This window comes from Scyliorhinus torazame, chromosome 14 (assembly GCF_047496885.1).
Source record: "Scyliorhinus torazame isolate Kashiwa2021f chromosome 14, sScyTor2.1, whole genome shotgun sequence".
NCBI lineage: Eukaryota > Metazoa > Chordata > Chondrichthyes > Carcharhiniformes > Scyliorhinidae > Scyliorhinus > Scyliorhinus torazame.
In genome coordinates, this window is record NC_092720.1 from 214,094,889 (window position 1) to 214,112,003 (window position 17,115).

The 17,115-nt window shown below is 52.1% G+C and overlaps 1 protein-coding gene across 3 annotated transcripts in view; it reads left to right on the forward strand.

Annotated features, from left to right (window-relative positions):
• Positions 1 to 17,115, forward strand: part of LOC140390478 (extracellular fatty acid-binding protein-like) — a 74,525-nt gene that overhangs the window by 41,257 nt on the left and 16,153 nt on the right. For 2 of the 3 annotated variants that reach the window (XM_072475641.1, XM_072475643.1), the window contains exons 3-4: positions 5,992 to 6,053; positions 8,914 to 8,988. In XM_072475641.1, the coding sequence (XP_072331742.1) occupies positions 5,992 to 6,053; positions 8,914 to 8,988 (137 nt within the window). The remainder of the gene's footprint in view (positions 1 to 5,991; positions 6,054 to 8,913; positions 8,989 to 17,115) is intronic. The other variant, XM_072475642.1, reaches the window with a different exon arrangement.

Consider the following 17,115-nt stretch of genomic DNA (forward strand, 5'->3'; position numbering starts at 1 on the left):
TGGCTGGCGGCCCCAGGACCCATCCTGCTCCGAAAGCACGTGCGGGCACATAAGGCGGACCCGTTGGTCGAAAGGGTTCACCTCCTCCACGCAAACCCCCAGTACGCCTACGTGGAGTACCCCGACGGCCGACAGGACACGGTCTCCCTGCGGGATCTGGCGCCCGTCGGCACCACGCACACCCCCCCGGCACCATCAACCCAACCGCCCCCCTTCCTGCCACCGCCGCACCCCGCGACCGCCCCCTTCCCAGGAGGATCAGTCCCCCTCCCCTTTGCACCGACAGCTGAAACCGTGCGGCTCCCGGAGGCGACAACGCTGGTACAAGCACCACCACCACCGCCGGGGCCGAGGCGATCGACACGGACGACCAGACCGCCCGACCGACTCGTGGCGTCGATGTAAAACAAAGATGGACTGTCCAATGAACATTTTGTTTTTCCTATATCCTCTGTAAATAGTTGTAACAGGACGATACTGTCCAATACGGTACTACCATGTAACTGTTCTATCCTCCCAGGACCAGTACTGTAAACCCTTACCACCATACGAAGCACCACCCCGCCGGGTTCATTTTTGACAAGGGGTGAATGTGGTAGTATGTATTGGGGGTCATGTGGGACTGGAAGCCCTAATGTCATTGGCTGACAGATCCCGGGTCCTGGTTGGCCGTTGACCTCATACTCCGCCCTGAAGGCGAAGTATAAGAAGCCGGTGCCTTCCCCCGCAGGCCAGTTTACTATCGGGCTGCTGGGGGAACAGACACGCTTAATAAAGCCTCATCGACTTCACTCTATTTGTCTCACGGAGTCTTTGTGCGCCACACAGGGAAGATTTGGAGCGAGCAGCGCCTTACCGTGCCTGGGTGAATGAAGCTCTCCGTGCTCCCAGAGTCAAACAGGCAAGGCATTTCGTGTCCATTGAACCGGACGGTCATCATGGAATTCCGGAGGTGTTTTGGTCGTGACTGGTCGAGGGTGACCGCGCCGAGTTGCGGGTAGCTGGCATGGTCGGAGGTGATAGGGTGGTCCTAAGATGGCTGCCTCCGTCGGTCGCACGTGTCAGGCGGCTTTGCAGATGGCGGCCAAGATGGCGGCCCACGTCGGTCGCGCGTGTCAGGCGGAGAGGAAGATGGCGTCCAAGGTGGCAGCCCCCATGAGTCGCACGTGGTGGGCCGTGTGGGAGACGGTGGCCAAGATGGCGGCCCCCGTGAGTCGCACATGTTGTGCGGGGTTGAAGATGGCTGCCCCCACGGACAACACGAGGCAGATGACGCGTCCGGAGGGGGCGGAGCCGGCAGGCATGCAGCCCCACTGCGGGGTCTGCGGGCCTGTGAGTCTGAGAGTCGGGCTTGCGACTTGGAGGATTTGGACCTGGCCAGGCAAACTTTGGCGAAGTGTCTCTTTTTGCCACAGTCGCTGCAGTTCGCGTTCCGAGCCAGGCAGCGCAGCCTGGAGTGCTGGTGCTGGCTGCAGAAATAGCAGGGTAGCCCCCCGGGTTGGGCGGGCAGCCGCGTGGCACAGGCCTGGGGTACTCTCTGGTCGGGGGTCCACGAGGAGGTCACGTGATCAGGCGGGAAAGCGTTGAGGCTTTGGAACGCTACTTCTAGGGAGGTGGCTAGTTTTACCATCTCTTCTAGGTCGAGGGCGCCTTTCCCGACCAGGCGCTGTCTGACATGGTTGGACCTGACTCCAGCCACGTAGGCGTCCCGGACGGCGAGTTCCACATGTTGAGAGGCCGTGACGGCCTGGTAGTTCCAGCTTCGCGCGAGGACTTTGAGGTTGTATAGGTACTCCTCCAGCGATTCCCCAGGGCATTGGTGGCGAGTGGTGAGGAGATGCCGTGCGTACACCTCGTTCACCGGCCTCACGTATAGGCGCTTCAGCATCACGAGGGCGTCCGCGTATGTGGAGGCTTCCTCGAGTTGTGCAGAGATTCGATGGCTCTCCCAGTCGTGGAGGAGGCTCAGCTTCTGATCGTCGATGACGGAGGGCGAGGAGGCCTCGAAACATCGGAACCAGTGTGAAAAAGTCCCTTTGGCTTCCGCGGCCTGTGGGTCGACTTCCAGTCGGTCAGGTTTGAGGGCCGATTCCATTGTGGTGTTGTAGTCGAATAAATTGATGCGACCATAAATTCACGTGAGACAGAGAGTTGAAGTGAACAGTGGCTTTAATCGACTAGAACAGTGCCTGCCTGCGACTGCTCTGCTAGTGAGAGCCGCCTACAGGGCAGCTGCTCACATGATACATTCTGTGTAATATCGTACAATGGTCCATAGGTGGAGCCCACATGGGCAACAGCGTGATACAGTGTAATACAGTGGTGAATGGTTAGTACAATACGTTCACCACAACCCTTACTATATTTGCTTCCAGAGTTCCAAGGGGAATTCCTTCACGGAGGGGAGGGGTGGGGGGAGTTTGGATGGAGAGGCTAAGTTTGGAGGTCTTTCCTGGGATGAGAGCCCTCTGGCAGGCCTTCCTATCTGTAAATCTTGAAAAACATTAACATGTCTTTCAGCATGTCAAGTTTCAGTTAAAAATCTTCCTTCTAATGTGTAAGAAGCCTTTGCTGTTCCTCCCACAGACCTGTCAGAAGAAGATTAAAGTGTTTCTTCTGCAGCCTTGAAACCTCGGAACGTGTACGACGAACTTGAGCATGTGTGGAGAGCGCAGTGGCGCAGTGGTTAGCATTGCTGCCTCACGGCGCCGAGGTCCCAGGTTCGATCCCGGCTGTGGGTCACTGACCGTGTGGAGTTTGCACATTCTTCCCGTGTCTGCGTGGGTCTCACCCCCACAACCCAAAGATGTGCAGGGTAGGTGGATTGGCCACGCTAAAATTGCCCCTTAATTGGAAAAAATGAACTGGGTACTCTTAAAAAAAAAAATTATGTGTAGAGAGCATTCTTTCTATGTTGGAAAGTTGAGAGTTCAACATTTTAAATCACAGATGAGTGAAGTTTTGGGGCTGCAATTACGTGCACAACTACATTCATGCATTCATGAGGGTAAATTAATTCCCGATAGAGGGGCTCGTGAATAGCAGGAGTTGACTGTGCATAAACTACGTGAACCATTGACCCCTCAAATATCTCAATCAAATCTGATAAACATATTCTGACTTTACTTAACTGAATGATTTCCCCTGCGGCTACCTTCTATTTAGTTGAAATCTATTGGATCATTATCTAAATTCAAAGAAAAGACACACAATGCTGCTAAGACTAAGATTAGCGGCAACAAAGAGCAAAGAAAAGTACAGGAACAGGCCCTTCGGCCCTCTAAGCCTGTGCCAACCATGCTGCCCGTCTAAACTAAAATCTTCTACATTTCTGGGGTCCGTATCCCTCTATTCCCATCCTATTCATGTATTTGTCAAGATGCCCCTTAAACGTCACATCGTCCCTGCTTCCACCACCTCCTCCGGCAGCGAGTTCCAGGCACCCACTACCCTCTGTGTAAAAAACTTGCCTCGTACATAACCTCTAAACCTTGCCCCTCGCACCTTAAACCTATGCACCCTGGTAATTGACTCTACCCTGGGAAAAAGTCTCTGACTATCCACCCTGTCTATGCCCCTCATAATTTTGTAGAACTCTATCAGGTCGCCCCTCAACCTCCGTCGTTCCATTGTGAACAGAGTTTATTCAACCTCTCCTCATAGCTAATGCCCTCCATACCAGGCAACATCCTGGTAAATCTCTTCTGCACCCTCTCTAAAGCCTCCACATCCTTCTGGTAGTGTGGCGGCCAGAATTGAACACTATACTCCAAGTGTGGCCTAACTAAGGTTCTATACAGCTGCAACATGACTTGCCAATTTTTATACTCAATGCCCCGGCCAATGAAGGCAAGCATGCCGTATGCCTTCTTGACTACATTCTCCACCTGTGTTGCCTGTTTCAGTGACCTGTGTACCTGTACACCTAGATCTCTCTGACTGTCAATACTTTTGATGGTTCTGCCATTCACTGTATATTCCCTACCCGCATTAGACCTTCCAAAATGCATTACCTCACATTTGTCTGGATTAAACTCCATCTGCCATCTCTTCGCTCAAGTCTCCAAACGATCTAAATCCTGCTGTATCCTCTGACAGTCCTCATCGCTATCCGAGGTTTGTGAAAATTTTAGATAGCAGGCCAGAGCTTTCGGAAAATTTTAGATAGCAATAAAAGATGACTTAAAAATTTTTTTTAGAAGTGGGATAAATAGGAATATTAGAGAAAACCAGGAAGAGATACGGGAGGACATTTCTCTCAAAAAATGACTAAGGGCTGGATTCTCAGGTCCCCCAGATGTGTGTTTCTCGGTAGTGGGCTGCGGGATTACCTGTTCCTGCCACTTGTCAATGAGATTTACAATTGAAGAGACCCCACGCTGCCAGGAAACCCATGGGCGAGGGTGTGCTGCCAGAAGGCACAGAGAATCCCAATGGCTGGAGAACAAGCTGGACAAGCTTAATACTCGATTTACCTCTCAGAGGGAAGTGGGAGACTGTTCTGTTCACAGAGACATGACTCACTCCTGCCTCATCGGACTGTGCCGTACAATCTGAGGGCTTCTCAGTTCACCGGATGGGCCGCACCGCATCCTCGGGCAAGGAGAAGAGTGTAAGGGTTTGCCTCCTCGTCAACTCCTACTGGAGCTCAGACATGCAACCCTGGCGAACTACTGCCCCCTGGACCTGGAATACCTGACTGTGAAGGGCTGCACATACTAGCTTCCACGGGAGTTCACTTCTGCCATCATCATAGTCTCATCCCACCCCAGGCAGAAGTGAAAAAGGAGCTGGCCATCACCTTCAGGAATCAAAGTGTCTTCATTAATGATGATGGAGGTGGTTGACAGCTACAAATTCCTAGGTCTGGACATTCTGTCCTGGTCCACCCACGTCAACGCTATGATCAAGAAAGCACAGCAATGCCTATGCGTCCCCAGAAAATTAAGGAAATTTGGCATGTCCACAATTATTCTTAGCAATTTTTATGAATGCACCATAGAAAGCATTCTATCTGGCTGCATCACAGCCTGGTATGGCAACTGCTTGGCCCAAGACCGTAAGAAACCACTGAGAGTCGTGAACACAGCCTAGTCCATCACACAAACCCCCCACCCATGGATTGACTCTTTTCACACCTTCCGCTGCCTTGGCAAAGTGGGCAGCATAATCAAAGTCCCCTTCCACCTGGGTTCTTCTCTCCTCCAAGCTCCCCCATCGAGCAGAAGATACAAAAGTTTGAGAACACACTAACAGGTTCAAAAACAGCTTCTTCCCTGCCATTACAAAATGCCTGTATGGCCCTCTTATGGTTTGAACGGATCTTTGTCCATATCTTCCCTACAGTTTTGGCACATACTCCACACGCTTCACCCGATGTCTATGTTTATGTACTTACATTGTGTCTTTTTTGTATATCTTATGCTTTTCATGTATGGAGCGATCTGCCTGGACTACACACGGAACAATACTTTTCACTTCACGTCGGTCCACGTGACAATAAATCTAAATTCCGGCCAATTGCCCCCCACCCCCTGCCTGATGTGAGGTAACGCCGCTGGGGGCATCGTGTTCCATTTGGTGCCTGACATGAACCCCATTTAAGGCCACTCCCGCTATTCTCTATGAATAGCAGGAGGTGAGCCAGGCACAATGAGGTGCGAGAATTCCCCCAAATGAAATCAAAGTAAAAGCTCCTAAAAGCAGATAAAAAGGAAAAGAGTGAATATACTGAGCAGTGGCTCCTTTGAGGATGAGGCTGGGAATTAATGATGGGAAGCAAGGAAATGGCAGAGACTTCGAACAAGCATTTTGTATCTGTCCTCACGGTAAGCATTTCAAGTGTAGTAGAAAATCAGGAGGCAGGAATTTAAACAACTGGCAATCATTGGAGAACAGGTGCTTGGAAAAGCAATGGGGCCGTGCGCAGTGTGTTCAGTCGAGGAGCTAAGAGTGTGATAAAGAATATGACTTTCTATTGTTGCTTCACAGATTGCCAAATTGTAAGCCTTTTGAGTGGACCCATAAGATCAACAACAAAGAGGTTGACAAAGGTGAGCTCAAAAGAGGAAGAGTTCCACAGCTCAAACTATTCACAGTGCAGACATTTAGCGGCAAACAGTATATATTTTATACAGGCAGGGGCTTTCTCCCTCAATATCCCTCAGTATTAGTTTATGGGTTGTTCTATTATATACTTGGAAGCATTCCGCAATGGAACAGAAGGGGCCAATTCATTGAATGAAATCATGGTTGCTCTGTATCATCTTCCACTCAGCTTGGTTCCTTAATCATAAAACCCGAGAACCCCTACAATGCAGAAGGAGGCCATTTGGTCCATCAGATCTGCACCACCCCTCCAAAGGAGCACCCAACCCCCTGAACCCTACCTAACCTTTGGACACGAAGGGGCAATTTAGCACAGCCAATCCACCTAACTTACACATCTCTGGACTGTGGGAGGAAACTGGAGCACCCGGAGGAAACCCACGCACACGCAGAGATAATGTGCAAAAGTCTATACAGACAGTTGCTCAAAGCCAGCATCGAACGTGGGTCCCTGGCGCTGCGAGGCAGCAGAATTAACCATTGTACCACCTTGTCACCCCTGTCTAGCACAGGTCTGTGTTTTCAATTTAACATTATTGATTTACCGAGCATCTACTGCTATTGGTGATAGAGTATCATACACCTATCAACATTTTCGTGAGGAAGTTCCTCCTAATCGCTCACCCCAGCAGCAAAAATGGTCATTCTCTTTATCGACCCTATTCTTTAAAGCCGTATAGACTACAAGCATATCACCCCTGAAATATTTATACTCCCTGAAATATAAGACTGGTTTATATATCTGTTTATGGAATGCACAGAGCAGCTTTAGATCCAGTGGTTCTTTTTGAAGGACAATTATTTCAGCCCCAAGGCTCACTGCAGGAGTTCCTCAGGTTACTGTCCGAGGGCCAATCATACAACTCCTCAGACACTCAAGCAGTCTGCATCCAAATGCAGTAAGATCCAGGCAATATTCACCCTTATGCTCGTAAGGGGCAAGCCACACAAGTACCAAGCGAAGATCATCTTCAGCAAGGAAAATTTCCAATCGCTTCCTTAAGATTTAATAATAATAATAATCTTTATTAACACAAGTAGGCTTACATTAACATTGCAATGACGTTACTGTAAAAAGCCTCTAGTCGCCACATTCTGTCGCCTGTTCGGGTACACAGAAGGAGAATTCAGAATGTCCAAATTACCTAACAGCACGACTTTCAGGGTGGGTGGGAGGAAACCGGAGCACCCGGAGGAAACCCACGCAGACACGGGGAGAACGTGCAGACTCCGCACAGACAGTGACGCAAGCTGGGATTCGAACCTGGGACCCTGACGCTGTGAAGCCACAGTGCTACCCACTGTGCTACCGTGTCACCCATTGCCACAATGGCATTGCCACATAAGGGACTGAGTGGTGTTGTGGGTCAAACACTGTTGTGTCCCTGTACTGTCTCACTTAGTGAGACAGTAGGTGGGTCAAACACGCTTCCCTATCTGGGACTGGGTGGGACAGTGGGTCAGACACTGTCCTTTCCCCCTCTGGGACTGGGTGGGACAGTGGGCCAGACACTGTCCTTTCCCCCTCTGGGACTGGGTGGGACAGTGGGTCAGACACTGTCCTTTTCCCCCTCTGGGGCTGGGTGGAACAGTGGGTCAGACACTGTCCTTTCCCCCGCTGGGACTGGGTGGGACAATGGGTCAGACACGGTCTATTCCCTCTCTGGGAGTGGGTGGGACAGTGGGTCAGACACTGTCCTTTCCCCCTCTGGGACTGGGTGGGACAATGGGTCAGACACGGTCTATTCCCTCTCTGGGACTGGGTGGGACAGTGGGTCAGACACTGTCCTTTCCCCCTCTGGGAGTGGTTGGGACAGTGGGTCAGACACTGTCCTTTCCCCCTCTGGGACTGGGTGGGACAATGGGTCAGACACGGTCTATTCCCTCTCTGGGACTGGGTGGGACAGTGGGTCAGACACTGTCCTTTCCCCCTCTGGGACAGGGTGGGACAGTGTGTCAGACAATATTCTTTCCCCCTCTGGGACTGGGTGGGACAGTGGGTCAGACACTGTCCTTTCCTTCTCTAGGACTGGGTGGGACAGTGGATCAGACACTGTCCTTTCCCCCGCTGGGACTGGGTGGGGCAGTGGGTCAGACACTGTCCTTTCCCCCTCTGGGACTGGGTGGGACAGTGGGTCAGATACTGTCCTTTCCCCCTCTGGGACTGGGTGGGACAGTGGGTCAGACACTGTCCTTTCCCCCTCTGGGACTGGGTAGGACAGTGCGTCAGACACTATCCTTTCCCCCTCTGGGACTGGGTAGGACAGTGGGTCAGACACTGTCCTTTCTTCCTCTGGGACTGGGTGGGACAGTGGGTCAGACACTATCCTTTCCCCCTCTGGGACTGGGTGGGACAGTGGGTCAGACACTGGGACTGGGTGGGACAGTGGGTCAGACACTGTCCTTTCCCTCCCTCTGGGACTGGGTGGGACAGTGTGTCAGACACTGTCCTTTCCCCCTCTGGGACAGAGTAGCAGAAGTGGGTCTAGGACTGGGTGAGACAGTGGTTCTGGGACTGGATGGGCACAGACGGTTTGGGACTGGTTGGGAACAGTGGGTCTGGGACTAGGTGGGACAGTGGGTCAGGCACTGATTTTCTCCGCTCTGCATCTGGTTGGGACAGTGCCTCAGACACTGACCTTTCTCCCCTCCAGGTCTAAGTAGGGCAGTGGGTGAGACAGGCAATCAATAGAAGAGTCTGTTTCTGTCAAAGCTACAGATCCATTGTTTGGTCCTTACACATCTTTTCCATTTGTTTCTTTATTCCATTCTACCCTTCCCTGATGACCGAGTTTGTTACATTAGATCCTAATAAAGCTATCTTCGTTGTGGAGACATCGGAAGAAGGATCGAAGCCCCTGAAACTGCTGGCATATTACGGTAGGAGCCAACTGAGAGGCACCAATATTGGCAGGCACAGGGATAAATGCCAGCACTGACTGGTTGGACTAAATAACCTATTAAAATGTCACATTCAATAATAAAAAGGCAAAATAATGTGGACAGGCTTCAAAGGCTAGAGTTTCATGACCTCGATTATCGAAAATTAAGAAATGATCTAATTCAGTCGGTCGAGGGAAACCATTTCCATTTTTGGGGAGAGTTCAGAACAAGTTTGGGGCTTAACATATAATTAGAGCAAGGTCATTCAGTGCTGATATATGGATGCATTTCTTCATATGTGGGCCTCTCTCTGCTGAGGCTGGGGGTTAATTGGCAATTTCAAAATTGAAATTAACATTGGACAAGGACAATGGAATCACTGACAAAGACTGACAAAGAAATCACTGTTTCGGCCTTTGCTGGAGGATTCTGCCTAATTCTGGCTATCACATGTCAGGACGGATGACAAGATCTTGTCGCGTGTCCAGAGGGGGTCTACTGATTACCTCAAGGATGAGGGAATTCACGTGGAAAGGTTAGAAAATCTGGGCTTGGCCTACTCACAGCAGAGGGTACACCCAATAGAGATAATCAAAATTACGAGGGGTTTTAATTGAGGCAAATAAGAACGAACTGTTCTCCCTAAAAGCGGGCCGACCATCAGAGGTCACAGATTTAAAATAACCCGCAAAAGAACTGGAGAGGAAATTGTTTTTCTTTTCAATCTGAGATTTGTTCAGATCGGGAATGCACCATCTGAAAGTTTGGCCTGATTTACAGGCTTATGGGATAAATTCTGGGGATTACGATTAAATCAGACTGTTGTTTCAAATAATTAGCAAAGAGATGATGGGTTGAATGGCCTCCATTGCTAGAAGGTCCTATCATTCTACCAAAGGCAGTAAATGGGGTTAAAATGCCGATCACCCAGGCACACCTGGAATGGACAAATTGTCTTATGACAGGCGAAGCTTGTGGCTGCTGGGGTTCACAAGATGAAACTTGATTGAAGCAAGATCCTGAGGGGTCTTGACAGGGCGGATGTGGAAAGGGTGTCTCCTCTTGTGGAAGGATCTAGAACTAGGACGCCATTGCTTCAAAATAAGGGACTGACCATTTCAGACGGAGATGAGGAGAATTTCTTTCCCTCAGAAGGTTGTGAGTCTCTGGAACTCTCTTCCTCGAAAGGCAGTGGATACAGTCTGTGAATATTTTAAGGCAGAGGTGGTTAGATTTTTAATGAGCAATGGGGTGAAAGGTTACTGTTTTGGCAGGAGTGAGGTTACATGGTGGGCGTCACGTAGCACAGTGGTTAGCACTGCTGCTTCACAGTGCCAGGGACCCAGGTTTGATTCCCGGCTTGTGTCACTGTCTATGTGGAATCTGCACATTCTCCCTGTGTCTGTGTGCATTTCCTCCGGGTGCTCCGGTTTCCTCCCACAAATCCTGAAAGACGTGCTTGTTAGGTGAATTGGACATTCTGAATTCTCCCTCCGTGGACTCGAACAGGCGCCGGAGTGTGGCAACAAGAGGATTTTCACAGTAACTTCATTCCAGTGTTAATGTAAGTCTACTTGTGACACTAATGAAGATTATTATTACTAATAAAAATTGTTATTATTACAACCTGGGTGGCCAAGATCTTATCGAATAACAGGGCAGCTTTTGATGTGGCCAGGAGCTGTCAATCACAGCTAGATGCTCATAAACATTCAATCAATTTCAAAACACTTGAGAGCCATTCAAGCGCGAAGGGAAATGAAATTAAACAATCCAGACATCTCCCCTTAATCTTCTCTGCTCTCAAGAGAACAGCCCCCATCTCTTCAGTCTCTCGAAGGGTCTACTCCTGTTCCTCCATATAATCCAGGGTGGAATTTTCTGACCCTTCCCACCTGCAGGATCTTCAGGTACTGCCAAAGGTGACACTCCCCATGACAGATTCCCCAGTGATGCAGTCAGGTAGCAACATAAATGGCCATTGACTTTGGCCAATAGCAAGCCACCTCGGCCAACAGAAAACCTGCCACAGGGCTGGACCCTAATTTAATATACCAAGGGGTGAAATGACACTTCTGTACTGAGATGTTGGGAATGTAAAAGGACTGGTTTTGTTTGACTTCCTCCTATTGTTCCACTTTCAACTCTGTGGTGCTGATTCCACTGGCCATGCCTAACCTCCACCCTCACCGATCCCCCCCCCCTCCCCCACCCCTGCTGCTTTACTCAGGAGTTGGCATATCACAGCCTCTCTTCCCTCCTTCAATATCCCCCTCCAAAACCCAGGTATTGGGCATCATTCTTGAATTCTATGCCTCTCTCCAGCATTTCGGAATGCTTTGTTTGGAAGAAGAAGCTTTTACAGATGAGAACTTCCGAACTTTAATGAAACTCATCTTTGCCTAACCTTGAGGTGTGCGGTAAATATGCCATTTAAACTATGTGGCCTCAATGCACCAGTCTACTTTAATAGATAATAGAAATAACATATTGTCGATTACACAAATCTTTGGAAGTGGTAGGACAAGTCGATAAAACCATTTGAAAAGAATGTTAATAGAGGCAGAGGGAACAAAAGCAAGAACATTATGTTTAACCTTTAAAAGCAGCAATTTGGCCTCAGCTGGAGTATTGTGTTCAATTCTGGGAATGGTTATCAAGGTCTTGGAGAGGATGCAGAGGAGATTTATTAGGATGAAGGTCCAGAGCTGGGGAACTTCAGTCTTGTAGAGAGACTGAAGATATGGGGGCTGTTCTCTTGAGAGCAGAGAAGATTAAGGGGAGATGTCTGGATTGTTTAATTTCATTTCCCTTCCTGCTTGAATGGCTCTCAAGTGTTTTGAAATTGATTCAATGTTTATGAGCATCTAGCTGTGATTGACAGCCCCTGGCCACATCAAAAGCAGCTAAGTGCTTTCTGCTGAGAAAAAGAGGGAGTTAAGCACTTAACTCTTAGATATTTGTAAATATTGTAATCAGGTTCAAAGCAAGGTACTTGAGATCCATTTAAGCATGAAGGGAAATCATTAAATTTAAAAATCCAGATATCTGACTGTCATGAAGCTGTCAATTACAGCCTAGTTAAAGCTTTTTCCCTTTGAGGTGCATAGAAGCCTTGCTGATTAAAGAATCTGATAGGTTAAACCCTGGTGATGTTGTTTTAATGCAGTTACAGCTGCTTTCTCGTAACAGCCTCCCCGAACAGGCGCCGGAATGTGGCGATTAGGGGCTTTTCACAGTAACTACATTTGAAGCCTACTTGTGACAATAAGCGATTTTCATTTCATTTCATTTCTCTTCCTGAGTCAGCAGCTGTACAGGACAGATGAGCTTTAAACCAATGATTTCTTCACTGTTTATCTTTGGACTGCTCTTTAGCTTCATGGTAGAGGTGACTGATGAGGGTCAATGTCTTTATTAAGGCCTATGTTATGGGGGGGGTCTCTGCTGGAGTCTCTTCTGGGAATCTCTGCTGTAGAGCTTTGCTGGGAGTCTCTCATGGGGGTGTCTGCTGGGAATCTCTGATGGCGGTCTGCTGCGAGTTTCTGAAGGGGGTGTCTGGTGGGCGAGTCTCTGGAAAGGGTCTCTGAGGGGGATTCCTGAAGGGGGTTTCTTCTGGGTGTTTCTAGTGTGGGTCTCTGCTGGAGTATATGGTGAGACTCGCTATTTGGGTGAGATCTGATGAGGGGTTGTATGGTGAGTGGTCTTCTGGGGGGGGCGGTGTTGGTGGGGGAGGTCTGGGGGGGGGTGGGCAGGATTTGCATTGTGGGGGAGGGGGCCCTCCGATGGACATGGGGGCACCCACCTTCAATATGTACCCCCAGCACGAGGTCCATCATGATAGGGGCACACTGAGAAATACTTGCAACAATCCATACCCATGTGAATCCTGGTCCAGAGGTCCGGAGAATCACGGAAGCGTGGAGAATTGGGGGTGGAATTCTCTCAGCCCGCGCCGGTTCGGAGAATCGATGTTCCCGGCGGTATTTTGCATGACGACAGTCCGACGCCGTTTCGCTATTCTGCCAACAAGCGAAAATGGCGTGGTCATGATCAGCATTGAGGGGGTCCATTTAGTGATTGTCCAGGCTCCCGACGATTCTGCGGCCTGGATGGACCGAAGTCCCGACCGCATGAACCCAGGTCACGCCCAGGCCGCTCTAACCTGCTTTTCTGACCTGCGTGCAATTCACGATGCGGAAGCAGGAGATGAGGGGTCGGCGAGGGGGGGACCTACGGCTGGTGGTATGGGCATGGCCGTGGCTGGGGGGGTGAGGGTGTGAAGGGGTGGGAGGGCCTCTTGGTCCGGGGAGGGGGGCCTGGGGGACAGCCCCGCCGGCCGGGAATGGCCCGCAATGGCAGGGCGGTGCCTAAGCCGTGGCCGCCATTACGGCGGACAGGCTGATGGGCACCACCCCTGGTCGCTGGCTGAACGCAAGCCCCCAGCCGCGCGGATGGGTGCCGGACACCCCTCCCAGGGGTCGGCCAACCCAGCTTGCGCCACCCCCCGGCGGGTAATCCAGGGCTGCACCAATGGCACCACCCAGTGAGGGCAGTGCCATCCAATGGTGGCACTAGCAGGAGGGACGGGCAACAGGAATCAGGGCACAGAGGGTATGGCCAGGGGTGGGGGTGCATGCGTGTATGTGGCACAAGCGAGGCGCTAGCGGCCAACCAGGGCGGCCATGCAGCCCATGGCATATGGTTGTGGAGGGCGTCATGCGCCATGGTTAAACCTATCTACCCCCCACCCCCCCACCCCATGCAGACCATAATGTTTGGGCAGCAGCCAGTGATGTTGGCCGCCGTGGCAGGGCCGCTGCCCTGTGTGCAGCCCTGTGGCAGCGTCAGCGCAGACGGCTCAGCGAGGCAGCGGCAGTGGCGGCTGCAGCAGAGGGCCGGGCTGCAGAGGGACAGGTGGCACCCGCTCAGGCTACAGGGTCGCCCGCCCGACAGGAGGAGGAGGAGGAGGACAACGACGAGGGTGAGGCACAGGATGAGGATACCGATGTGGACTCCATGAACATTCAGGTGGCCTGTTACCACCAGATGACGATCCTGCACTCTTACAGCACATGAAGCCCCACGCCCTGCATGACCTGACCCATGGCTGACACCGTCGCCCCCATTGCCTCCACCGCGGACACGACTCGTGTGGTGTCGGCCTGGGTGGCAGCCATGACCGGTACCACTTCCTGCTGCTGGACGCGGATGGACTCCACCTGCCTCTGCAGCTGCTGGAAGCCGGCCGTCATCCCATTGTCTAGTCCCTGGGTGTCTAACTGCATCGGGTCCATGGGTGGGTCTGGTAAGGCCAGGAACCCGGCGACTGTCTGGGCGGCAGCTGGTTGCTGGCGCTGGGTTGCCCTAACGTTGTCCGGCCCCTCGGCTGCTCCTACCTCCACCTGCTGGACCGGTACGGCTGAGTAATGCGCACCAGTAGGTGTCCCAGAAGCCTCATCACTAAAGTGCCCAACCGAGGTGATAGTCTCTGCGATGGTGGAGGGTGTGAGTCTCTGCGATGGTGGAGGGTGTGAGTCTCTGCGATGGTGGAGGGTGTGAGTCTCTGCGATGGTGGAGGGTGTGAGTCTCTGCGATGGTGGAGGGTGTGAGTCTCTGCGATGGTGGAGGGTGTGAGTCTCTGCGATGGTGGAGGGTGTGAGTCTCTGCGATGGTGGAGGGTGTAGGAGACAGCAGGGCCGAGAAGTCAAGGTCGTCGTCGGAGCCAAAGTCTGGGGTCTCCGGTGTCGACCCTTTGCCCGAATGTCCTTATGTCATCCCCGTCTGTGTGTCACTGTCCGGTCTGTCAGTCCTCTCGGTTACCGTCCTCTGTGTGTCAGTGTCCTGGGTGTCAGTCCTCTGTGTGTCAGTGTCCTAGGTGTCAGTCCTCTGTGTGTCAGTGTCCGGTCTGTCAGTCCTCTCGGTTACCGTCCTCTGTGTGTCAGTGTCCTGGGTGTCAGTCCTCTGTGTGCCAGTGGCCTAGGTCTCAGTCCTCTGTGTGCCAGTGGCCTGGGTCTCAGTCCTCTGTGTGCCAGTGGCCTGGGTCTCAGTCCTGTGTGTCAGTGTCCTGGGGGTCAGTCCTCTGTGTGTCAGTGTCCTGGGTGTCAGTGTCCTGGGTGTCAGTCCGCTGTGTGTCAGTGTCCTGGGTGTCAGTCGTCTGTGTGTCAGTGTCCTGGGTCTCAGTCCTGTGTGTCAGTGTCCTGGGTGTCAGTCCTCTGTGTGTCAGTGTCCTAGGTGTCAGTCCTCTGTGTGTCAGTGTCTTGGGTGTCAGTCCTCTGTGTGTCAGTGTCCGGTCTGTCAGTCCTCTCGGTTACCGTCCTCTGTGTGCCAGTGGCCTGGGTCTCAGTCCTCTGTGTGCCAGTGGCCTGGGTCTCAGTCCTGTGTGTCAGTGTCCTGGGTGTCAGTGTCCTGGGTGTCAGTGTCCTGGGTGTCAGTCTCTGTGTGTCAGTGTCCTGGGTGTCAGTCCTCTGTGTGTCAGTGTCCTGGGTGTCAGTGTCCTGGGTGTCAGTCTCTGTGTGTCAGTGTCCTGTGTGTCAGTCTCTGTGTGCCAGTGTCCTGGGTGTCAGTCTCTGTGTGTCAGTGTCCTGGGTGTCAGTCTCTGTGTGTCAGTGCCCTGGGTGTCAGTCTCTGTGTGTCAGTGTCCTGGGTGTCAGTCCTCTGTGTGTCAGTGTCCTCGGTGTCAGTGTCCTGGGTGTCAGTCCTCTGTGTGTCAGTCAGCTGTGTGTCAGTGTCCTGGGTGTCAGTCCTCTGTGTGGGAGTGTCCTGGGTGTCAGTCCTCTGTGTGTCAGTGTCCTGGGTCTCAGTCCTCTGTGTGTCAGCGTCCTGGGTGTCAGTGTCCTGTGTGTCAGTGTCCTGGGTGTCAGTGTCCTGGGTGTCAGTGTCCTGGGTGTCAGTCCTCTGTGTGTCAGTGTCCTGGTGTGTCAGTCCTGTGTGTCAGTGTCCTGGGTGTCAGTGTCCTGTGTGTCAGTCCTCTATGTGTCAGTGTCCTGGGTGTGTCAGTCATCTGTGTATCAGTGTCCTGGGTGTCAGTCCTCTATGTGTCAGTGTCCTGGGTGTTAGTCCTCTGTGTGTCAGTGTCCTGGGTCTCCGTCCTCTGTGTGTCAGTGTCCTGGGTGCCAGTCTCTGTGTGTCAGCGTCCTGGGTGTCAGTCGTCAGTGTGTCTGTGTCCTGTGTGTCAGTGTACTGGGTGTCAGTCCTCTGTGTGTCAGTGTCCTGGGTGTTAGTCCTCTGTGTGTCAGTGTCCTGTGTGTCAGTGTCCTGGGTGTCAGTCCGCTGTGTGTCAGTGTCCTGGGTGTCAGTCCTCTGTGTGTCAGTGTCCTGGGTGTCAGTGTCCTGGGTGTCAGTCCGCTGTGTGTTTGCGTCCTGGGTGTCAGTCCTCTGTGTGTCAGTGTCCTGGGTGCCAGTGTCTGTGTGTCAGTGTCCTTGGTGTGAGTCCTCTGTGTGTCAGTGTCCTGGGTGTCAGTCGTCTGTGTGTCAGTGTCCTGGATGCCAGTGTCTGTGTGTCAGTGTCCTTGGTCTGAGTCCTCTTTGTGTCAGTGTCCTGGGTCTCAGTCCTCTGTGTGCCAGCGGCATGGGTCTCAGTCCTCTCTGTGTCAGTGCCCTGTGTGCCAGTCTCTGTGTGTCAGTGTCCTGGGTGTCAGTCCTCTGTGTGTCAGTCCGCTGTGTGTCAATGTCCTGGGTGTCAGTCGTCTGTGTGTCTGTGTCCTGGGTGTCAGTCCTCTGTGTGTCAGTGTCCTGGGTGTCAGTCCTCTGTGTGTCAGTGTCCTGTGTGTCAGTGTCCTGGGTGTCAGTGTCCTGTGTGTCAATGTCCTGGGTGTCAGTCGTCTGTGTGTCTGTGTCCTGGGTGTCAGTCCTCTGTCAGTGGCCTGGGTGTCAGTCCGCTGTGTGTCAATGTCCTGGGTGTCAGTCGTCAGTGTGTCTGTGTCCTGTGTGTCAGTGTCCTGGGTGTCAGTGTCCTGGGTGTCAGTCCTCTGTGTGTCAGTGTCCTGGGTGTCTGTCCTCTGTGTGTCAGTGTCCTGGGTGTCTGTCCTCTGTGTGTCAGCGTCCTGGGTGTCAGTGTCCTCGGTCTCAGTCCTCTGTGTGTCAGTGTCCTGGGTGTCAGTGTCCTGGGTGTCAGTCCTCTGT